A 25973-nucleotide genomic window follows, 5' to 3' on the forward strand; every position below is an offset into this window, starting at 1 on the left:
TTTAAATAAAATATTCTAGATTATTTATAATTCCATCCAAGGAGTATTTTGTCATGGTGATTTTGCTCACACTGGAACTGTGATGATGACTGTGATATATTGCATAGCTATATTTGGAACGGTTTTATCAACCATCAAGGAACTGCATATGTGAATTAGCTATAGTTTCCTGGTGCAACACTTCAATTGGTGATATTTATGTTTGGGTTTTAGATAGCCCCTGTTTAAATAAAGCCAAAGTTCAAGTTCAGGCAGAAAAAGCAGCTCATGCGGGATTTTTTTTAATTTTTTTTTTTTTTTTTTTGAGTTTCATAATGATTAGAATAGGTTTGTGATTATATGTTTGCTTTCATCTAAAATGGCTAAATTGTCAACAACCACAGATAAAGGTCAATGCAAAGCCTGACACAAAACCAAGAAATCCATTTAATTTCTCTTTTTATGTCTTTGACCTTTATTTAACCAGGAATCCCACTGAGACTCAACATTTCTGCCTTTTCTTTATTTTTTATAAACTCACCAAGATAGCAATGCAGCAGCTTGACTTCAACAAGAAGCCAAGAAAAACCTTGCCAAGTATATGTTATGTTTGTTTTCTTTCGTGAATTCTTTGTGATTGAGCTTTTCCCAACTTCAGAGCAACCAGCAATTTCACCCCCCTCTCAGCCAAACAGACGGAGAGTGACTAATGTGACCCCAAGCACCTTATCAGCTGAGCTCTTACTTTGGAGTCCAAAAGGTCACTGCATCTCCTCCCTGACTGGGGATCTCAGTTGACTTTTATAAAGAGCCACCTCTGGTATTGCGAAAGCTTGTGGGGTAATCAGCCAGGACTGTTGAAGAGAAGATAAAAACTGGTCTTTGTTTCGACTAATCCTTAAACAAAACTCAAAAATGGAGTTCGTTTCCCCACTGCTCTGTGTGCACCCTGAACCCACCGTGGAATTAGTTGCAACCCATCTGCCTCGTCTGCCTCCCTTCCTCTTCCACCACCACAAATAGAAAGTGCCCCAGACACATTACTATTCCTACAACATAATTCAATGCAGGTAAAACCCAGAGCACAGGCTTGATATGTCAGTGTAATAACGGCTTCATATCCCCCCCCCCCCCCCCCACCCTTCATCTCTGCAGCCGCTGTGCCCTGTTCAAATCAATAACCCCGCAGACTTTCCCTCTGATGGAAACAACGCGTTTTCAGCGACGAACAGTGAGAAATATCGCTAAGGACAAATTATTTTTGCACGTCTGGACTTGGCTCCAGAATCTCTGGCTGTGGAGTGAGAGGGGGGGGGGTTGTTAGCCTGCGCAGGAGCATTTCTCCCTTCCTGAGAAGAGAGAGGGAGAGAGAGAGAGAGAGAGAGAGAGAGAGAGAGAGAGAGAGAGAGAGAGAGAGAGAGAGAGAGAGAGAAAGAAAGAGAGTGAGAGAAAGAGAGAGAGAGAGAGAGATGCAAGAATTGATACAGAGTCACAGCGAGGGATGCACTGGCCGAAAGTGAGGCGGAAAGTCCGGATTTTCCCCCCTTCATGTCTTCCAATTTATAACATATTTTGAAATAATAATAATAATAATAATAATAAAACAAATTAGTAAAGTGACTCTTCATAGCCTTTGTTGACCAACTCTAGAGTGTTTTTCTTAGGTTTAAATTAATCTGTTTTTATAACTTACTGCAACTCAAGCAGCCATTTTTGCACTTATTTTTTTTTTGGGAGGGTCATTTGTCAGGGGAATCCGGGATGCCCGACAGAAGAAGAAGAAGAAGAAGACAAGTCCTGTGGATTCAGCCGTGACTTCCCGACTCTGGATATTGGAAAGCTATTTTCACCCCGCTCTTTATGAAACCCCCATTTCATACTCCATTTCAACTTTTCATTTCGTGGATCTATTCGGGAGATTGTGCGACGGTGTAGTTCAAAGCGCGCTTGTGTCTGACTCAACGATGCGCTCCGCTGGGAAATACTGCGTGTTTCTCCTCCTGCTTAAAAGTGTCCTGGCGGACCCGGGAGCCTCTAACCAAGGTGAGTGGTGCCGTGCAACAACAGCGCACTCAGAGCGAGGCTGTAAGCCAGATGTAACCATTTAAAGTAATTAAAGACTTTTCAACTATGCGCAGACACGTCAAAATAGAAGTAGACTCCAGAGTCTCGATCACGAATCGGGACTCTGTCATGCAACAAAGCATGGAGTGCCGCAGAAATACAAATATCTGCACCCTGGTGGAACACGTGCTTTGTTATTATTAAATGCAATGTTTGTCTAATTTCGGTTTATCTCAGTTTTATTTTATGTATTTTTTGTAGTATTTCCCCGGAATTAATAAACAAACAAACAAAAAAGCAATTACAGTCTCAGCTCACAAAATAGACCAGGATAATGTAAAAACACTGATACATTATCAGAATAATCAAATCAGACGTACTCCTTCACCTCCACAGTCTGAGAGCAGTAAACATCCCCACTGCAATAGGGGCCACTGAATGCTACAGTAGATGTAAGCCTCTGGCAAACTCTGTCAGCTGGTGCTGTGGAGGTGCATCTGTCTGCCTCCTGATGAGTTCATAGAGAGTATAAAAATATCAGAGGTTTCTCCCAGTCTGAAGAGGATTGCTCATACATGAAGACACACCATCTGACTCTTTTTTTACTTCATTATGTTTGCCTACTTTTGACAAAATTCACTTGAGCAATCTCTCACCCGCCTCCCCTGCTGTCTCGTGGATGTAGCTTGTGCAGCTGCATATGCATGAGAAACACAGGACATAATAATGTTATCCCTCCTCACCCGCAGCGTCACACGGGCAAAAAAAGTTGCCGTAATGTAATCTGTTCTCGACATCTTCCACTTTGCACATTTCCGAGGGTGAGTTCAGCATTCCTCCTTTGAATGCCTAATTTTTAGGACACACATTTTCCAAGACGACATGAGCCTTCTCACTACAGCCAAATGTCAAAGTCTCTTTTACTTGTTTTCTTTTTTTCTTGTGAGTGTATGTGTATTTTCCCACCAGGACGCCTGTCTGCCGGTGACAGGTTGGAAGAAGAGCAGGTACACTCAGGGGAAACTTGAAAAAAAAAAAAAAAAAGACAACGTGAGATGTTTAAAATGAAGTGAGAAAGAGTCAATATGTGCCACTTAGCTTTGTGATGGATGTGATTTCCTCCTCGTGATTTGAGGAGTTGAGGGAGGAGAATCATTTGTTTTTATATAACCGGTTATTTATAGGTGGTTTAGATTTTTGAGGTCAGGAACACTTTAGGTGGTTTTACCGTGTATAAATAAATGTTGAACCTGAAATTGTCTTTGTAATAATAGCAGCCTACTTCAAGGTCAAGATGGGACATTTGAAAACACACTCATTTCTGGAGTTTATGTTATTATGTCAAACCAGTATAAATAGGTCACACATCCCTTTGCTTCTGCACATTTGAAATATTGGCTTTAAGAGCGTGATCTAACGCAGCATATTCTGGCTAAAAAGTTTGTTTTCATTAATCAAGTCTCCGTAATGCCGAACCACAGAAAAGCAGTTTTTTATAGTTATGCAACAGATCCATTAAGCATTTACTACTGGTCTGCTCAAGTCACCTACCTGTTCTAAGGGCTTTTCGCCGTGTTTTTGCATTGTACTGCAAATGGACTCTTAAAAAGCATTTTGTCAGCGGGGATGGTTCTGAGTGTCTTTGTGTTTAAACGACGTTGTCTAAAAGCCCATGGTTCTGGCCTTAAACATTGGTAGACCTCATTGTTATTCATAAATGTTGACCCAAAGTTCATTTCCCCTCTACAGCACTCCACGCATTTCGGTATAAGATTAAAAAAAAGGCTGCATAGCCACAACACAAGTTTTTTGCATTGTTATTTTGTTAACGACAAACAACTCACAGCGTATTTCAGCTAAGACGCTCAACCTTTCATGTTCTAAGCCCTTTCAGTCATTCTCTTTTACATTTGCAGAACAGCACTGCAGTCATCTCTAATTAATTTTTACATGATAATAATTGACATCTTCTGTTTCTAAAGGTTAGCATTTTATTCATGGATTTCCCCTATTTCTGATCGTTTGGGTTTATGACGCAGAAAATAGACATCTGCGATGACTCTGAAAGGCTCCTGAGGGACCCAGTGTCTTGAAATTCACTCCTTTTAAACTTTTTCACATTTTATTAGAACACTTCACTTTATTTTATTGAGATTGTATGTGAAAGACCAAGAAAGAACTGTAATTAGTGTGGTCTATGATTGGTCCACTCTTGTGTTAATCCTTTGTAGAATCAACTTTTCCTTATAGGTTCAGTTCTTTTGGGGTTTGTCTCTGCCAGGTTAGCATTTTAACAAACACAAATCTTTGTCTTTTACAGCTCAGTTTCAGTCAAACTGGATGAAAAGTTCATGTAGGTCTAGAACTTGACTGTCTTATTTTATCACATAGTTATGGTGTTATCTAAAGCCTTCAATCGTTGCTCTGACTTTATGTTAAAGGTTCATATTTTACTGTCTTTCATAAACTTAAACACTAATATATTTTCTCTTCCAAGATTACATCATAGACCAACTCCCCTGTCTCTGCTGCAAGGGATGACATGATGCAGCCACTACCATGTTTCACTGACTGACTAGAGTTCAAGCTGATGCTTAGTGTTTCTTTACCCCCATGGCATTTGGCGTGAATCTTGTGCAGCTTTTCTATTCAAGCAGCTTTAACCGGTCCGGTTCTGTTCCAGTCCATCCCAGCCAGATTCATTACTATCCTCAGGGCTAGGAGATGCCAAACCAGAACATGCTCTTGATTGACAATAAACTTCATTTGATGACTGACCATTGATTTATGTCCCTGCAAACTCCAAACAACATTTCAGCCACTGCATTGCATTGGCGGACATGCCATCTGCCATCAGAGAGCTGCTCAGTGTGGAGGAGCGTAATTATGAGTTTAATCTTAAGCAGCGCCAGGAACAAATGCGTCAACTTTTGCAGCAGAATGACTGTGATTTCAAAGCCCTGCAAGCAGCACTTCTCTCTGAACAACAGGCGTGCAACGGAGAAGTGAGGAACTGTGCAGCTCCGGCCAACTTTCTGTCAGATTTATAATTTTGCTCCTACCAGTGTGAAACTCAGGAACTACATAATATTAGTTTGGTGTGCAGTTTGGATTTCACCTGACAGTGCTTGGTAAAATAGTTTTTTTTCCACAACACTATTCTTTGGAATTTTCTTTGAAGTAAAGTTCATTTATGAATATTGGCTTACATCTTTTGACATTGTATAAATCAAAGGTTGCATGTTGAAAAACAATAAAGTGCTGCAGCCTGGATATATTTATATCTACAGCAACATAATCAACTAATCTGAATTGTTTTCAATATGTTTGAGCCATCACTGAACTTCTTTTGGGCAAGCTGATAATGTTTGGTTTGCTGAGTGTTGCTGCTAAGATCATCAACTAATAGACCAAAACTCCTGCGTGATCCCGACCCGCCGAAATTACACGCCCACAGTAGTGAGGAACAGAATATAACGGAGATGCTCAGAACTGGGACCAAACCAGACATTAACTGGTTAGAGTGAGATTTGACAATGGAGAAGCAACTTTAATCTGACAAGTTCCCATTTTCCCACATCCGATGTGTCCCCTACATGGCCGTTGTTACAGCTTTCCTCTCAACGTTGGCTCACTTCCTGCCTCTCTTCTGTAAAGGTCATATTTATGAACTGCATGATTAATAGTTGTCCTGCAATCAGATTCTCCCACCTGAGCTTTAGATCTGTGGAGCTCAACCAGTTACCATTGGGCTCTTGATGTCTTTAATTAATGTCCAATCTGTTGGTTTGGGTGGACATTCATGCATAAGTAGGTTTACAAATATGTTTTATTCTTTCCATTTTCTAGTTATAGACTGAACATTGATCAGTGAGATAATCAAAGATTTGTATATTGTTTGAACATCTAAACCTGCTTTAAACTTACATTGTTTAAGTCACAGCTTGACCTCTGACCTGGGTGTGTGCTTGGTGTGCTCTTTTGTCTTGACGATGCCTTATGTTTACCCATGTTCTCCAACAATAGAGTGTAATTAAGTGAGACGCAGGTGGATTGTCATTTAGATGACATCTGAAAGCATTTGGTTGTGCTGGATTTTATTAGTAAAATGACTGAATACTCATCTACTCCACAATTTTCATATTTTTAGTTTTTATTTCACTTCAAAACTGAGGTCTATATCAAATTACAATGAAACAAGTTGGAGATTGCTGTTACAACATGCCAAAATGTGACGTTGTGCAGGAATGTGAATACTTCTGCAAGTCACTGTACACAGCTTAACTGACTAAAAGATGTTGCCTTAAATAAAAAATAAATAAAACTGAAGACCTGATGCGTAAGTCAAAAAGTCTTCAGGTCCTTAGTTTGTCTCTTAATAGTGTAACCCACTTCACATGGGAACTTTTCCTTCTGGCTCAGCCTGTGGCTCAGTGTTCAGCCGCTACACTTCAGTTAGTTTTAACACCTCAAAAATAAAACCTTCAATATGTATAAAGACTCACCTTACAGCTTGTGGTTAGAGGTGTGACGTTGTAAACACTGCAGATATGTTCTTCATCGCTGATTTGGGGGAAAGAGTTTTCTTTTAATAAGCGTTGTGTTAATCAGTCAGAAAATAAAATGATAAGGGGATTTTGAAATTTTCAAAACATTACCTTTGTCTTGACTTGTGACGTTTTAGGTTTCCCTTGCTGTTAAGCTTAGAAAGTAAAGAGTATTTCCTAAAGTTACAAAAAAAAAAACTAAATCCAGTTATATATCCGTAGACTGCTCAGGTTAAAACATGCACTCCAAACTCATTACCATACTTTTTGATTGACTACTTCCAGCAGAGTCCCACTGCTGCAGAACAGCAAACAAAACACAGATCAAATTATTTGAACCTGTTTTACTTAAAAAAGTTGTGTTTAAAAAATATAAAATGCATGAGAGGCTGTCGTTGCCTGTTGTTTTTTTAATTGTGTAAAACAATGTGTTAAAGGAATTTCTGTAATTTATCACTTCCTGTCAGCTCTTTTTAAAAAAGCTTATTCTTATAAACTCATGAAGCTAAGCTCATTTTAAATGCACATGTAATATTTCATAATTTAACCACTTACAAGTCTTATACTTATTTTAATAAGTATAAGACTTTACTTATACTTATTACAAAAACTAATCGTGTTTTTTTTGTTGATCACATCCTAAATTATGTTGACACTTAATTGAATATAGCACCAATAAAATACAAATATAAAAAAAATGTGTTTTTATATTTGTATGCAAATTGGTGATGTAATAATTGTGTGCACTAAATGGTGGTAACGTTCTGCATATGTGTATGTGTAGAATATACATGAAGAGGCATTATACATACATGATGCCACCTGGTTGGTTTAAATACAAATTCAAGACAATCATCTATAAGGGATTAAACCAATTTAGATAACTTTTCTGGATCTGTTCTTTAGCTGTTTACATCATACATCACCTGCATGAGGTAGATTCTTTATGAGGATACAACATGTCTACTGGAAAACAACATGAAGCAAGACAGTGTTAATTTTGAAAGTAATTTGGTCAGACACAAAATGTTTTATTTTTATATTCTGCTCATTACCAGCTGTAAAAATTAGGGAGAATAAATGTGAAGCCAATCAGAATCAATTAAACTTGGGAGTCTGTTTATATAAATGCTTTTATATGAATTCATAGGACTGTTTCTACTGTTTCACTTTGTGATTTAATAACAGTAACAGACAATGGGGTGATAATTTACAGGCAGGTAGAGGCAATGTAAAATATGTGGCCATTGACAAACTACCACCAAAATGAAATATCCAGTGAATCAGAAAATATTTTGACTATGAGGATTTAATCTACAAGCTCACGCTGGACATCCCAGTACATCCTGTTGTACGTCCAAGAGTAAAAGATTTTTTGAGCATACCACTGTTTCCAAAACACTCAGTAAACCTCTGAAGAGACAGTAGCAGAAACTTATTCTTCCAGATAAAATACTCAGACGAAACTAACGTGACCCAGCCTCTTGCTGTATTGTGTGTCTGTGATCACTTTAAAAAGTCTGTGCATTATATGTACCACTTCAGTCTTGCTTCATTGTTTCTTGGCTCCATAGATATTTTCTGTATTAAATAATTTTCTGACTGCATTGTTGTGCAAGTATATTGGTATATATTTGAGTAGGAAAAGGATGTACAAAGAGAATAAGTGGAAAAATTTGCTACTGTCAAACATGTCATGGGACATTGCTCCTGATTATGAAAGATTGTTCTAATTTGGTCAAGAAATCAATATGATTGTGTCTCTCTGTCTGTCTCTCCCTCCCCTGTCTCTCTTTTTGTCCTCCTTTCAACATAGGGAAGGAAATCTTATTATTATTCACTACTTAATTACCAGCAGGGAATTCAGGTTAAGTGAAGTCTCTGTAAATACTAAAGTGGTTAATTTAGTCTCTCACTGCATTTATCTTCTCTGGTTATCTGGGCGGTTCTTAAAACAGCCCGGCCCCCATTAAAGAATCTGGGTTTGCCAAAGTCTGTGGTGCACCGGAGCGACGGGTCATCTGAAGATGTGACTCTTTGGTCTATAATGTCGACCACTGAAGTGGGACATACTTTATTGATAGAGATTGTAATTAACTGGCTGTGGGGAGACAAAGGAAATTGCACATTCATCACATCAAATTGGCTCAGGGGGCTTATAGCACGGGCCCTATAATGGTTCTCCTCATGCCGGAGCCGTGACCAGAGTGCAGACAGCTACAGGCGTTATGTTTGTATGTACGCCATGCCATTTTGGATTCAAGAGAACAGACGCTAGTTAACATGCTCATGCGAAAACACCGGCAGGCATTAATACTGAGATCAGACTCTGCTGTTTGTGCCTTTTTGAAATGATCAGCGTGTCAGATTAGCTTTGAGAGGCATGAATTATTGGCATGGCTGTACGGTGGTTAATGATGCCACCCCAGAGCACCAACTGATGTTCGTGTTTGTGATCACAGCGTCATGAATAAAAGCAAGACACAAGGTAAGCCTGTAGCTGTGGGGCTTTAATATGCACTCACAACAGGTAAAGGCACACCCACAGGTGTGATTTAATGGATTAATTTTCCCAACTGGCGGGTAATACTGTCACACAGATTTGTTAGATGCTAAACAAAGCCAATCTCCTTTTTTATTATTATAGCACACTACACCTAATTGTCCTTCTATGGGTTATCAATGAAATCAATAAAAATAATGTCAGATATCATTAATAAGCGTTTTTTTTATCTTCAAGCGTAAATTTTTTGTCATATTTTTTGTTTTTCTCTAATCAAAATCACCAGTGTAATTAGATTATGTTGCAGGAACCCACTGCTTTTAGTTCATTCTCAAGTTTGACACATTTTTCTGCCTCTTCCATCTCATGAAACAATCTACAGTCAAACTTTGACATGAGTATTATTTATTTTTAAATGTTTTAATCTAATCTGTTTAATAGTCTTTGCCTAGTATCTTCATTATGGCTTAAAATGATATATTAATTTATAATTTATCATCTGTTAAGTGTTTAATTTATATTTTTTCTTTGCTCTGTTGTACCAAAGTCTTTGCATCTCTTCTATCTGTAGTAAATTCAAATTAAGTCACAACTTGGTGCTTACATTGTAATTAGAAAGAGGTTTTGCATGAGTTTTAAAGATTCATTTAAAGGTGAAGAGCTGGCAGGTTTATAGAAGGTTTGGATATTTGACAATAACTATAGTTGGTCAAAACTATGTATTCTTTGTAAAACATTTAAAGCTTTAGTGGAATTAGCTTTTTTATTTCAGGGTACCTTCATTTACTAAAAACATATGTTTGTTTGATTAGCTTGTAATTGTAAATGTGTTAATCCATCTCTTAATGCAGTAACACTTTAACTAGACTCAAACTCTCAGTGGCACTACATGGTAAAAAAAGAGAAAAGAAGAAACTACTCTGCATCTGTACTTTCTTTGTTGATTAGGACAGATTATGCCAAATCCTGACAGAAATTGTGACTCGTTCACATGTGTTTATGTCTTTTGTTAGTGTTTAATGTAGCAAAAAGAGCAAAATTCTTTTTCCCACCTTATGAAAAAAAAGATTAGACTAGAGGTACTTTACTTGTCACAAATGACAGCTGTTAAATATCGCTTTGTGACAGAACCAAACTTCTGTTTTCTGTTCACTGTGTGAAAGCTGCCACTCGTCAACACACTGGAGCTCTCTTTACTAGTTTTTAAACGCACATCTCTTCCTGCTAAGGTGAAGACTGGCTTAATGCAAGCGTATAATCCCAGAATGTCAGCCTGAGATTTTAGACATAAACTAATCACTTTTCTTCACTACCAGAAAAAGCTGTAAAAGGGTTGTGTTTATTTTTTATATTATTTGCAATTGCTTCCATTTTTCACAGTGGAAACCTCTGTATTTTCTTAATTTGACTTTTATTGTCTCTCTAGTGCTTCTGTCTGTCCCCGGTATTTCTGTATTGTTTGTTTTTGATATGTTGCAAAAAAAAAAAGCTTGACCTTTGAAAAGGAAAGTACTAATTTTGTAAGCTTCAGCCAGAAAGAGGATAGATCTGTGTTAGAGTTGTCCTGGACTTCCTTGAAAGCTGTTATTTCATAGGTGGTTGAATCTGTTAAGAGCTTTTCAGCTTATGTAAGCTTCTCATTGACAGCTTGATAACTACTGTGTGCTCTCTTCCTCTTTTGTCACCTTCATTTCTCCCCTTCCTTAAATTCACTGTACAACCTCTCTTGCACTTACTCTATTCTCTTTTACGTTGCCCACTGTCATTTTGTCTTCTTACTCGGTTGTTCTTCTGCTCCACCAACACATCTCCCCTATTTTGCTTTGCGTTTCTCCCCTCACCTCTTTTCTATCTGCAGTGGTTTTACTGGACACCACAACAGTACTGGGAGAACTGGATTGGAAGACGTTTCCAGTTAATGGGGTGAGTGAAATTACCTCTCAGAGTTTTTCTATCATTTTTTTTTTCTTTGGACTGAACAAGAAAAAATCTTTAAAAATATAAAGATAAATACGGCAATCAAGATTAGTACTGAACATGCCAACACTTATTTAATTTCTGTCTCGTGAAGCTTGATTCAAACCAGATGTTCAAGTTTATTAGTAGTTACAGACTAGAGCAATACATGGGATAATCTTCCTCATATGAAATATTTTAAAGCTATTATTTTTTTTAAAAAGTATTTTCTACTATAAATTATCTGGAGATCTTGAATGGTGTTCTAGGTTCAACATCATTGTTACCTTTATATTAGGAATCTACATTTCTCTATTCATTCTTCTATTAGGGTCTCAATATTGTCACTTCCACATGCCAAAAGACATGATGTCCTTATCTCTAAACTTAGCTGTTGTTATACATCAGAGAAAATGTATATCACATTATCATTGATACGTTGTGGTGATGCCATTCCTCCTCTAAACATGGCGCGTACACTGAGATACGAAAAGCTAAATTCTGGTCTCATCTGACCCCGACGTTATTTTTCCTGTATTTTACAGGTTTGTCCAAAGGTTTTGTCACAAACGTTTATTGAAGTTTAACATAAACTTCAACATGCTTTTTCTTCAGCAGTGGAGTCTTGTGAAAAACTGTCTCTATCCCTGCTAACACCGGTGCTAAAGGATGACTTTAAGGCTGTTCTTTTAAAATGGAAACATAGCTTATCTTTGTTAAATAGACTATATACCATGCTGGTGTTTGGAATCTGGGCCCTGACCTTTTCAGCATAAGTGAACACGAAGCACAGGACAGCAGGGAGTGAAGAGTAACAGCACTAATTTCCCCCGAGGGAAAGGCAGACTCAGAATCCGGGATGGATGTGGGGCTTTTGAATGTCTTTGTGAACCGTGAGCAGAGAGCAGCAGCCGCACACGAGCTTTCAGTTCAGGTGTGTTGCAGATTCCATGTTATAAATGCAGTGGTGTTGTGTTATTTCTTGCCTGACTTGAAGAAGTCCCAAGTGGGGTGTCCGCAGATATTAAGTGCTTTATTAAAATTGGTGTGCTCCTTTTCTTCTTCTTGTGCCTTAGCTGGGACATGCTCTGCCTTGGGCTTTGGGGTTTTCATGCCTCCCCACCGAGCCTTTCATATTTTTAGGGGACAGTGGGAGTATAAAAGCAGGTGATGGCTTGTGTGTGTGTATTTCTATAAACTTTGGTGTTTACCTGAATGTCCGCAATGTGCTGAGCGCAGCACAAAAAGGCAGCCTGTTCCCCTGGCATCCTTTCTTTTGAAGTTGATGCTACTGTCCGCGGAGTTGATGTGCTTTGTGAAGTTTTCTGCTTCTTGGGTTTTGATTTTGACCCAGCTGTCATCTTGTATCTGCACCACTAGCTGGTTGTTGTTTCCCTAGAGAACTGCACGTTGTTTTCACTTCCCCTAAAGTTAGAGGGTGGTGGCATAAAAAATTGTTGATTAAAGCATATTTTGTATTTGTGTAAGCAGCATGTGCTTGAAAATATATTAGGAAGAGAAACAAAAGTAAGTAGATGTCATAGAAATCTTAATTATAGCCAGGTGTTTGATGTTGAGCATGCTAATTAGTCAGGTGAATGCAGTTTTATTTAAAACTCATTTAAACAAAGCTTGATTTTCCAAAAGATATGAGCGCACACAATATTTTTGCCCCATGATCTAGAAATACTACAGCACTAATAGGGGTGTAATTTTACATGCTTTCATTCCAAAAAAAATTCTTCCTGTGTTTGGTCTCCGCATGTACCAAACAAGTAGAGTGTGGTTTATGAAAACATTCAAAATGTTTATGTGTGGAACTAAAGGCACAATCCCACATTCTGTAGTGCAGCTTTAAAAAGTGACACAAAACCAGGGCAGAGAGACGACTTCCAGCTATCACTAAACTCCGCTGTTAGAGAATGTTATAGTTTCTCATGCAATTACAGATAAAAAATGTGGAAAGTCAAAACATAGAGTACCTCACTATACATATTTTTCAACAGCAATAATATATTTTGGCTCACTCTGCACTTTTTCTCTTGAAACAGCATCCAGCTGAATGTAAACTTCACTAGTAAATCAGCTAATGTCCAAATTCAGCTGCCTGCAGTATTCACACAGTCCTTAACGCTGCACAGCATAAGAGGCAACAACACATAGGTCCCTTTGTCCAGAAGAGAATTCCCAACACTGAAGTATTACTTTAAAACCAAAGAACATGCCTAATTGGTTATTGTGTACAATTTTAAAGATGCACGTGTAATTTTTTTCTAAACATGTGGATGTACTTTCTCAATGCAAAGCGTAGACTCTTAGCAGCTATGTCACCTAATCACATTGCAGCAAAATTACACACATTTGAAGTGAGGGACGAGAGTATTTAGCAGCGTGATTAAATGGTCTGTGTAAGTAGCACACTTAGTTCAGATCATAAAAGCAATATTTACAAAAATTGGAAGTACCTAGCATAAAACATAGCATGTTTGTTGATTTGATCAAATTGCCAACTTTACCTGAATTCACACCACATAATCTATACCACTGACATAAAAATGCTGATTTCCCCTCATACCGGAACAGACTTAAACGTATACAAATCTCTAGATTTGTACCTTTTTTTGTACATTGTAGACTAGATGATGATGAGGTAGAGTTAATCATTTTACCTCATGAAAAGCTTTTGCTGCAAATGTGCACTAAGGGCTGCCAGTCCTTTTGATTGATGGCTGCTAACAATCATATTATTTCCTCACCAAAAGGATTACGATTAAAGTTTTTACAAGTCAATTGTGCACAATTGTCCAAATGTGTAGCTGAGTGCACAGCACCCTATTATAATTTCTGCAGTGAAATAAAGTTAATAAAAGCAGTATTTGGCCACCAACAAGCTTTACAGGAGTGAATGCACATATAGGTTGTTTTGACTTCCCTCGTGGTGGAGTGGGCCACTTTCTGAAGATTGACATCATATGCAAAGGGCCAATAACTATAATCATTGACAGATTTGTTTCAACGATTAACCACAACATGTTAACTTTATTCTATGTTAATCTTTTTCTGCTTGGGGAGGCTCTTTGGAGACAGACTTGATAAGATAAAAATCCAGTTTTAGTTTGAGATGACAGACAATTTGGAACCATGTTTGTGACTTTACAAACTTTTCCAAAAGAAAAGAACACTTTTTTTTGAGGTGGCTGATAACAAACTAGGTTGAATTTATGTGGTAATTTTTGTAGCATTAAAACAATTAAATGCCCTCAAGAAAATAGCCCATTTTTTCCTCCTCAAAACACCTGAAATACAGAAGCATTGAGGATGTGCAGGTAAAAACTAATAGTAATACCTTAAGATTTAGATTAGAACACGCAAGACAGTATAAAACCACTCATGCATTTTCTATATTTACCTATTCACCGCAATTTTTTGATCGGGATGGTGCTAATCTAATGTGGTCAGATGGAAAAGGTGTGGAGTAGACACTGGACAAACTACAAGACCTCTACAGGGCGACATGCTGACGTATGGCACATCACTCACAAACATACTCTGTATTTGAACAGAGCATCTCTTTACTACAAGAAAACAGAAAATAAAACCAGTAAAAATCCAACATAAACAACTAGGAGAACACAAAAAATCTCTGAAATCATGTGACATTAAACTAAGCACTTCTTTTAGGTACAGCAAGTCTAGTCCATAACTCTCTTTGTTATCAAGTATAAAATAAAAATTTGCTTTAAATATAAGTAAAAATGTTAAATCAGGCTTAAAAAGCAAAGCAAACACATTCTCACTTGTATATCTGCTTTTATAGAAGCAAGGGCAATGTTAATATGTTGTACAAGCATAACTGAAAGAGCTAGTAAAATATCCAGAGATTAAACTAATTTGATTGTATCATATTATAATAAGCCTAAAGGGAAACAGAAAAAAAATCTGTGAAGTTCATTCTTACAAATATTTCACCTGGGACTGAGAAACCATAGCAACAGCAGTGATTTTTTTGTGTGGTTTTTTTGACAATCTGTACAGTCTAACACAAAGTAATATGTGTGTGAGAGAGAGTTTTGGGGTAAATGTTGGTGTTTTTAATCTTTTATTAAAAGCTTAATAAATCAATTAAGCAAGACCAATAAACACAAACATGTTTTGTAGATCTTTTAAAAGTGAAAACTCCTCTACGGACGAATCTACTTGTTTCTCTATAAACAGACTTTATTGCAGTGGGGACCAACAAGAGCATTAAGTGATTGAAGAAAAGCACAGCACGATGCCACCCAGATTCATATCAAATCAATAATTCATCAAAACTACACAGATTTAATGATATTTCCATAACAACTACTCTCTTTCTTCCCTTTAGTCTGATGAAGACAAATTGCTTTGTTTTAATCAAAAGCTCAAAACCTCTGCAAAGGGATGAGAGCCCCCACCTTTGTTGCTCAAGCAACGCAGCATGTCCGCATTATTGGTTGGATGGTGTGTGTGTATATATGCGTCTCTAATTTTCTCAACATCCAAATGTCTTAATATGAAATATTTAAACCCTTACAGGAATGTCTCCAAAAATGTTGAATTTTTTTAAATTACTTTTCCCGTTTCTTTATGTCCCCTTCTTGTTGTTGTTGTTGTCTTTGATGATGTTGTGTTAAAGAGCAACAACAGCAGATTAAGATGTTCCACAATACCGTTAATCTGAGAATGGGTGAAGATGACTGTAGACATGTTTTAGCTCAACAGCACAAAACATTTTAGCGTTCTGCTGCAGTGATGTGCAGACAGATCTGCAGTGGTAGATAATGAGTTTGTGCCACTGAGCATTTATGTGGGAACACACAAAAAAACAGGAATCCAAACACACCTTAAGGACTTAATTCTTGCTAGATACATCACGGTTTTTAAATTCTGGATTCTGTGATTGACAAGAGACAAACAAAAACGTCTGATCATCTGTGACTATGAACACAACTTTATCAACAGCCTCGACTTAAATCCTGACTGTGAACCTAGAGACATTTTGTTGCATAGCGTCATTGAACACATGGGTCTCCCTCATGTCTGATGTGGTTCTTAGCAGTGTCCTTAGGAATCTGTGAGACAAAGTTGCATCTGAACTTTAATAACTTTAGACAGAATAAATTCAGTGGCTGTCAAAGGCACCCGTCAGAAACTGAGAATATAGACCTTATACTGCTGGTAAACATGATGAAAGAAAAAAAAAATGTATTTGTAGGAATGTCTGAACATCTCTGCACAATGATGTGGCTTTGCGCATCAAGAAGTCAAGGAGAGAATCTGAAGGAAAGTTATTCAGGAGGTGATATAAGATGTGTATGTTACCTAAGATGTTAAGTGCCCTTTCTGGAGTCCTGGTTATAACATTAGGATTTATTGTATACACACAATGTGCTGTTTGATCCTTGTCTAGTTGGTTTAGTTATTGTCTTTTTTCTGCCAGTCCATCTTAATATTAAAATTAACAAAACAGAACCAAATAAGTGCTATACATGAACAAATCAAGGTTTATAAATTCAATGAGCAAGACTGAGAAATGCATAAGCTTTTCAAAAACATCACTTGGCATGGTCACGACATTACGCAATCTGTAATTCTTTGTATAGGTATGACAGAAAGACAAATAATCAAATGTTTGAAAAAAGCCCGATAAGCTGCGTTCCCAAGGACTTTTGTCTCAAGGTTGTACGTCTTATACAGAAGTTAAAAAACTAAAAAAACCCTGAACAATGCAAAGTTATGATGGAAACCGAGCTGCATCGCAAAACAGCTTTTCCTATTTTCAACTTTTTGAACCCTTAAGTTTTTTTTTAATTCTCTGAGACTTATGTGTTTTGACTAACTGTTGTATTATTTTTCACCCTTCTTCGAAAAATGAATGCGAACAGTAAAATTAATTACTGTGCTGCAAGCATGAATAAATCTAGTATGGTCTTGAAAATATTTCAAATGAATAACCACAAGACAACACAAGCATGGGTACAGAAAGCGTCCTTACGGTAGTTTTGATCTTAGATTCGTGTTTTGTGATGAACTCAAATGGAACAATCACAAGTTAAGTTTCAGTGTTTCATCACATTACCAATGCAAAGTAACCTGTAGGAATGAAAGTCTCAAAATATTGTACTGAACCATCCTATTGCAACATTATTACGAGCCTCTGTACATTAATTTGTTCTCCTCTTGCTCTTAAAATCTGTGCTACTGTCTGCTGAGCTTGTTACTAATAGTCAAAGCGATTAGTAAGCGCAGATCTGATCGCTTCTTAGAGTCTGAGCTGCAGCTCATCTTTCATACTCATCGCATTTGTTTTATCTGCTCGGAACCATGTTTCATCCCAGGGGTACATTTTCAAAGGCTGGGGCAAATGCAGTGACAAATCACCATTTTTGCTTGTTTGTATGCATCATGGAACTCTAATTACTTAATGCTGATCATATGCAAAACAATTCTTTTTAGATCCTCAGTTTTCTTTTCAAGTTCTCCAAAGGAGGCACTGAAATGAGAGAATAGGCTCCTCTTACATAAAACATGGGAGCTGTGCAATGAGGCCCGATTCGGTTTTATTATTTCTATTTGACATTTAATTTTATTCAGTAAATGCATCCTGGTATTGTAAAAAACAATAACAATGTTTTTTAATATGGAATATGAAAGTAGATAAAGTAAAGTTGAAATAATGAAAAATCTATCACTGGATGAATTGGTACAAATCATGACAGACTGATAAAATGTCAGGCTTCAATCAGTCATCCTCAAATAGTTTTTGTTATATTAGCTGCATTCTTGCTTATGAACAAATTAAAAGCTAAAGTAACACTGCTAATGTCACAGCAACACTTTTAACGCCTGTAATCTAATCATCTCTCTAACACTTTTAATTATTTGTAATCAGGACAAATCACTCAGTTTTAACCCGAGTTTCATGCAATTCCCTTTTAGTTGCTGTCACTCCACTTCCCAAAGACACTTGTTAAAAAAGTTTGGTATTTTTGACCTTCTGGTGACTTTATTTTCATGCAACAGTGGTAATACAGAAAATGACAAAGAATGCTCCAGTTAGTTATTACAAACTGCTTATGTATTTTTTGTATATTGTATATTTTGATTATTTCCTAAACCTTATTAAGATCTTTTGTATTTAAGCTGCCAATATATACATGTTTTTATTTTAGAGTTTGAATTTCTGAAATACAAGCGGTAACTTAAGTTTTCCAGTAACTTTTGTTTAAGACACTGCTGAAAATAAATGTAACTATAACAGGTCCAAATCAGTTTGTCTCCATATTTTTCATTGTAGTGTTCCACATTTGTCCCTGAGAACACGTATGTTTTTTGAAAACGTAAACAAACCATTTTACAGAGCAAAATGACAAAATTGCAAAAGTATGAAATGGTGAACTGGCATAAAGACCAGATTCCTTCTAAAACAGCTTACATCCCTGCAGGCATCAGATTATTTAGTGAGGGGAAAAACAGTTGAGTTAAACACATTTGATGCATTTTTAATGGTTTGAATTAATGAATTGTATATAAAGGGTGTATTCATGCAGAAAATATTGTGAAGCATGAACGCTGCAAAACCAACCATACTCTTATTTTTAAGTTAACACCACAAAGAACTGCACATAATTACAGTCTAACAAGTTTACTAAGCATTATTAAGGGACAGGAACAGCATTGTTAGATGACCAAAGGACCAAGTGAAAGAGAAAATGAGTATGATTGATTAATCATTTGGCCTGGGGGTGTCACATAGAGATAATTTACATAGCTTAATTAATATAAGATTAATTGCTTTTGGTGCACTCCAGTCAAGGTTAAAGTGTTATTCAATAATTTATAATTGAGAACACTCTACCTCAGTTGTTTAATTTCCTGTTTGATTCTCAGAGTCTCCGTGCTCAGCTTTAAATATTGTCTTTTAATTTATTTTGAGGCTATGATAAACTGATATTAGTCATATTTTAAAATTTACCTGAGGTACTCTGTATGTATCTTTTATGGCTTACTGTATTTTTAATAATTTTCTCTCCTTCTACATCCATGATTGGCTGAATGCCTGATCACTGAAATTTACAGGAAATTTTATTACATAAAAATATGTAGATGTTTTTTATTTTAATAAGCTTTAATAGATTAGGGAAATTTGCTGGGCATAAATTCCCATAAATTCTGGTATTTCTTTTTTATTGAATATATTGTGAATGCATCCTTGTCATCCATGACAACACAGTATAAGATTTGATCACTGTAATTTTCATTTTGATGAAATAAGGTTTAGTCATTCAGAGGAAAAACTAACTTATTTATATCTTATGGATTGCAGACTGTGAATGGTATAAGTGAGAAATTAAGGAATTGATCAAATTCTCCCATATTTTGTAAGCTTGTAATGGAACCCTAAAGCCCATCTGACAACATGAATAAAACCATCTTGGAGAAACATTTCCCCAGCTTTTATTTAAAATACCTTAAGTTGTACTAACAAAACCACATTTTACAATTTTATTTATGTAAATTTATTCTGCATATGTATGTACAGTATATGTGTGTTATGTTGCTATGTTGGTCAAAGCATGGAAGTGAAAATGATTTTGTGGGACACCAGGCGTTGTTACATCTTTAAAGTCTGTGTGTTGCTGTTCATAAACACCCCCAGATAGAAGGTGTGTGTGTGTTGGTGTAGCAGGAACAAACTGTCAGGTGGTGGTTACTTTCCCCATCTCATCACGCTGATTCTTTTTTTCAAAGACTTAAAGGTACGATAAATAAAATGTTTCACGGCTTCAGGGTTGGGATAGTGGATGGGTGAGCTTCCTCAAACAGATCATGAGTTTATAACATGTCCAACACAGAAACCCCTCTTCCCTCCACAGGTTAATTTGAGTCACCAATTAATCTAATTAACCATGCTTGATGATCTGTGGAGGAACACCGACTGAAAATGCCCTGAGAAAAATGTTGCAGTGTAGACTTCACTCTGTAGGCTATGAAAGTAAATACAAATAGTAAAGCGTTTAAGTTGCATACAAAAAGATTTTTAGCTTGAAATTAAAATATAATTCCCCTTAAAATGTGTTTAAAATTGAATTCCAGAAACTTAAAGTTGCATGAAAACTGTCATTGTGATGTTTAATATTGCCATTCGTTCTCCGCAAATAGAAACAAAAACATCTTCATACAGCTGGACATTATTGCTCAAAAGTCTTGGGTACAAAAAGCGAATGTTCTTGAGCAATAATGTTCTGTACAAGTGGCACAATATCAGCTGCTGTATTTCTAATGGATGAGTCTTGCCGATGTTTCAGGGCTTTTCGAGCTCTGATTGTCTAAGAGGAGAAAACAAATGAGTTTGAATGTTTGATGTTTAATTGAAAACTTTAGCAAAACTGATTCATGCTCTCAATTTTCATGATTTTCTGTATGTATGAATATTAAATATATAAAAGTTATGTTGAACATTTAAGAAGACTCACAAGTTGAACATTGCATTAACTACTTACAGTATATGTGTCTGTTTTGTCTGATGCTTGTCTGCAGTGGGATGCCATCACAGAAATGGATGAACAGAACAGACCCATTCACACCTTTCAGGTTTGCCATGTGATGGAGCCAAACCAGAACAACTGGTTGCGATCCGGATGGATCCAGCGACAAGCTGCTCAGCGGGTCTGGACCATATTGCTACGCTAGACATTTTCTTGTGAAATCCATTTGGAATCAAGTTATGCAAGAGCAGGGTTTTGCTTGTCACAGCTTAGACAGAGGACATGTCTTAATCCCCGGAGGGAATTTACTTTTTGACATCTCGTACAAGAAAAATGATGGGCAAATTTTAGAATAAGAAAATGTTGCTCTTGAAAGAATGCTGCATCAAAATAAGTAGGAGCGTGGATATTATTGTAGACTTTCGAGTGCTTCCTATTTGTTTTGCACATTTATAAAATTAAATAATTGTCTCCCGAGATGTTTGCGCACAGTTAATTATTGCACTGTTTATGCCAACATTCTAAATGCAGCCAATTAAATAGTAGAATTACAGGAAGCCAAATCTGTTCTTGAGCCAAAGCAGACATGTTTACCCAAACTAAAATGATGAAAAAGATGCTCACAAATTATTATTATTTTTTCTGTTTCTGAAAACGTTTCTACTCAGGTATATGTAGAGCTACGTTTCACACTAAGAGACTGTAACTCCATTCCCTGGGTGTCTGGCACGTGTAAGGAAACCTTCAACCTCTTTTATCTGCAGACGGATGAACCGCTTCCTGGAGGAACGCGGTTTCGCCCTACTGACTATGCCAAGGTTAGCTGATTAACAATGTTATATTTCTAAGGTACACTGCTGTCATATCTGAAAACCAAGCACAAAGTATTTGTTGTTGGATTTAAGGTGGACACTATTGCAGCAGATGAAAGCTTCACACAGACAGATCTTGGAGATCGTGTACTTCGTCTCAATACAGAGGTCAGGGAGGTGGGGCCCGTGACAAAGAAGGGCTTCTACTTAGCATTTCAAGACGTAGGGGCTTGTATTGCCCTTGTCTCTGTCAAGGTCTGTTGAACTGGACTGTGTGACATTTATTTGCATAAGTGACTCTCATCAAATTTTCCAATGATTGTCAAATCCCTCTCAAAAATTCAATTTGTGCTGTTTTGCTTAAGGTGTTCTACAAACGCTGCCCATCGACTTTAAGAAACCTGGCAGCATTTCCTGACACCGTGCCACACATGGACTCATCTTCTCTAGTGGAAGTGAGAGGGACTTGTGTGGAGAACGCAGAGGAAAGGGACACGCCCAAACTTTACTGTGGCGCTGACGGAGACTGGCTTGTCCCATTGGGTCGCTGCATCTGTAGCATTGGCCATGAGGAGCTGGACGACCACTGCCGAGGTAAGGAGTTGCATTTTGCGCTCTTCTGAAATCGTTTGCGATCATTTCAGAGCAGTTCAATTTTTAAACAGTATGCAAAACTGTAAACAGAAGGAAACTAATGAGAAAGGAAAGCCTTACATCACACTATCAGGTCTTCAGAGCCCTTTTGGAAATTAGGAGAAGTGGGAGCTCATAGTCTCCCCTCATCTGAGATTAGGCACCCTTCCTTGTGTGTTCCTTTCAATCCAAATTTCTGTTTATTTCATTTTTCATCATCTTCCCTCCTTACTTGTCCACTTTGTTTACTCTTCATTTTCCCCCTTTGTTATAATTGTCCTTCAGTTGCTCCTTGATGAGTCAAACTCTCACAAGTTTCCTTCAGGAGATAAACACTATAACACACACCATTACTTTAGCAGGAACCAGTTAGAATTCAATGTACACACAGACGTCCACATGTAAAAAGCGGTGATGAACGCCACAACGTTTCAGCAAATGGCTTTTTAGGGTGCTTGTTCTCTAATGAGTACTCTCAGCATCACCTGAAAGTAGCGCATTATGAACTGAACACATTAATGAAAAGTTAAAGAAACCATTTGCTTGTTCCAGATAGTCTTTTGGCCTGGTTTTTCATTTCGACTGTGCAGCCAGACTGGGAGCTAGCTGGCTAATTGCCTTCATTTGTTAGTTTCACAGATAATTTAGCTTGCACCTAGTCTTTTCTAAAACTCCCCCATCCCCCTCTTTCATCCCTGCCTGACTCTTGTAATTAAGGCAGTAGCTAAATTGAGCCACACTGCGTGATTACAATTACAGTGCCCTCCCTGTTTCTTACTGCATTTCTGCAGACTTACAGCAGTCTCGGCTGGCTGGGGTGAAATTCATGTTGTACCCCTGTGGAGATGTAGTTGCTCAGGGTCTTGCAGCTCAAACACTCATTAGTAGCTGATATGTAGGACAGTCTGTAATATCTTCTTTATTTGCTCCTCGGGTGTAATTTTTCTTCTTATCTTCGTCTCTTTTATCTGCTTTTTATTTATCTTTTCACTCACTTTCACACTCAATCATACCAAGTTAAACAATGCTGAAGTCTGTCAGGAGAGATTACCAGTGAGACGGCGGCTTAGAAGCAGCCGTCTCATGAAGTCTCCTGTATACGTCCCAAATCTATGCTCTCCCTGTTCACTCTTTTGCTGACAGTGGTGGCTTCTCCTGATAGTTCAGTAGTTGCAACACCCTAGGCTGTCTTAGCAGCTATATGCCCGTAAATTGTGCAGTTGTGACCCACTTAGCTCTGTGAAAACAATGTGACAGATACCTCAGGCAATTGCTGAAGTGTTGTCAGTATACACTGCAAAGCTGACTTATGTTTATAGTGATAAACTGTACTTTCCAAAAATTATTTACTTTTTTGCCCCAGATGGATGTAACGGCAAAATAAATGGTCAGTTTTCATTAAAACCATAGTTGGTTGATTTAAGTTTAATAAATTAAACTGCTGGTGTCATTCCAACAACTTTCAGATGTTTCCTTTCTCCTACATACTTGCATTAAATGGCTGAAGTGCCTCACTAGCATGTAGTTTAGCTCTACAGAGCTCTGCTAATGAGCCAATATTGGAGCCAGATGTGCTGAAGCAGAGAGATATCTTGATGATCCTTTTCCACAGCCTCTGCTCTACCTGGCTCCATTCTACCCGACCTGCTTAGCGAGCGTTTTGCTTTTACACTCTCTGCTCTGGAGAGGGGCCTGCCGGAGATGAGTATGTACTTTATTGTCACGTAAACTTACTGCTGTTCACTGATTGGCCGTGGAGGGATGGTCAGATGTAGAAGCAAAGAGAGAAGAAACTCCTTTATTTAAAAATGCTCCAAGAGTCTTGTTTCTGGTTCAAAACAAGACAGCAGCCCCTCAAAATGTGATAAAGCATGAAAAAAGGTGTCACTTTTGAAAAATAAAAATGTGTATTTGTTCACATCTTCATAAAAATGTGTAAACATTATTTATACCTATCACAAGAATCGGTGATTTACAATTTGTCTTTGATTGTGAGCTGTAAGTCCCTGCCATTACCATGTCACCTTGTTTACCTCCTCCACAGATTCAGCACAGAATTCAAAATGTTAACATTACTTCCAATAAGAAAAATGTTAGTTAAATAAATTAAAAGATTAAAAGATAAGATATAAGCCTCAAAAGCTTTTCAACACCTGAGTAAAGGACCATTTTAGATCATTGTTCATTTTGCTGAAAAACCTCAGAAATATGCACGTGCTCAAAGGAAACACATTTTTCCTAACGGATCTTAGTTCTCATATTTCACTACACTACGGTCACAATCAGAGTTTTTTTTTTTTACTGAATTCTGTTATTTGTCTGAACAATATTTATTAAAGTATTCAATAACCAATATATTTAAAAAAATCTGTTGTGGAATTTGCAAACAGCATCCTCCAACTCACTGTAATTAGTCAAAAGGACGTGTGTGTAGTAACAACACAGCATGGCCCTATGATCAATTATTTACTGCCTTAACGGTTTATGTCCAATCTTTTTTTTTTCTTCTTTGGATGAATAATTTCTATATTCCTGTCAGGGCCTATGCTGTTATAAAGATATGCACTTCAACAGTAGTTGCAGGAAGTTTAGGCGTGAACTTTCGATGACTTCTGCTTTCTCCTCGTTTTCATTTTGGAACACGGCTTCAAAGGGTGCTGTGATCAAAGCTGTCTGAGAGGCAGCATGGGGAAAAAAGCAAAAGAGGGAGAGAGGGAGCGAGAGGATGAGAGAGTCAGAGAGAGAATAGGGAAAACCCCAACGCTCTCAAATATAAGCAGAACTCGGCACTAACATGTCCATCTTTCCCTCCCAGCTGCCTAAACAAAGGCGTTGGGGCTTATCAAACTTGGCTTTCCACCCCAACAGCATTCTACCAGACTGTTCTGACATCTCAATCATGCACTTTATTATTCTATTGCTTTCCTTCAGTGTCAGTCACAAGAGGATTACTCAGAGATAGGCTGGTTATATCATGACCTAGATAAGGCAACATCATAGAGCTGATTCTATTTGTTCCACATCCTTTCGTCACAGCACAACATTCAAAAGGATGCAGCGAAATACATTCAAAAGGATGCAGCGAAATACATTCAAAAGGATGCAGCGAAATGCGGGGGGAAGCTAATAGAGATGTCTTTTCAAATTCCATTTGAATCAGCGCAGATACTCTGCAAAAAATCAAAAACCCACCAGTTGCATACGAGACCAGACCAAGCAGAGACATTCTGATGTTTTGGGATTAAACATAGCAGTTCTGAGCTTCTGTATCTTGATTGTAATTCATACGTGTGCCTGATAGATATCCTGTTAATGTTCATTTAATGGTATTTGATTTGAGGGTGACACAATAAAATGTGTATATTTTGGCCTAAAATTGAATACATAGAAGGCATACAATGCTGCCTTCTGATCTTAAATTTAAGGTCAAATGGAATAGGAAATGAGGGAATCGATAAGGTCTTGGTTATGTTTGAGCTGCTGTGCCCCTCTTAGGTCCATTAAGGATTGTTTACTCGGGCCTGTAACTCAGCACAGGCAGGCAACCTAGAACATATCTCATTCTGTGTGAACTTCCCATCTGCATATCAAAGCTGAGAGACCAGGCAGGGTAAACATACTCTCTGGCACCATCTGTTTCTGACAACGTAAAGCCAAGAGACAGCTTATAACCTTGGACGGTAAACTCAAAATTACCTACAATGCATTCTTGATAAATACACAACTGATGTTCTTTGATGGACCACTTCTTTGCAGGGTGACCTGCTGAAACTGAAGTTTTAGTAGAAATACTCAAGCTGTAGTCAAAAGATGAGCTTGATGACTGTGTAATCCTTCCTATTTTTATTTATGTTGATTCCTCATTAAAAGGGAAAGAATTAGCAGATTTTTTTATTTGTGGAGGAAAATGAAGTTTTTTTTGCATCCTGGAATGTGTTTTAAAATTAAGCACCAGAGAAAATTAGTTGTT

General features: G+C 37.4%; 1 protein-coding gene across 1 annotated transcript in view; it reads left to right on the top strand.

Annotated features, from left to right (window-relative positions):
* Window positions 1-1840: 1840 nt before the first annotated feature.
* Window positions 1841-25973, top strand: part of LOC102233157 (ephrin type-A receptor 6) — a 52819-nt gene continuing 28686 nt past the window's right edge. Inside the window, exons 1-6 of the mRNA XM_023332982.1 lie at window positions 1841-2022; window positions 10952-11016; window positions 20611-20739; window positions 21227-21376; window positions 21464-21625; window positions 21736-21964. Coding sequence (XP_023188750.1) covers window positions 1944-2022; window positions 10952-11016; window positions 20611-20739; window positions 21227-21376; window positions 21464-21625; window positions 21736-21964 — 814 coding nt within the window. The 5' untranslated portion in view covers window positions 1841-1943. The remainder of the gene's footprint in view (window positions 2023-10951; window positions 11017-20610; window positions 20740-21226; window positions 21377-21463; window positions 21626-21735; window positions 21965-25973) is intronic.

Source organism: Xiphophorus maculatus, chromosome 4 (assembly GCF_002775205.1).
Source record: "Xiphophorus maculatus strain JP 163 A chromosome 4, X_maculatus-5.0-male, whole genome shotgun sequence".
NCBI lineage: Eukaryota > Metazoa > Chordata > Actinopteri > Cyprinodontiformes > Poeciliidae > Xiphophorus > Xiphophorus maculatus.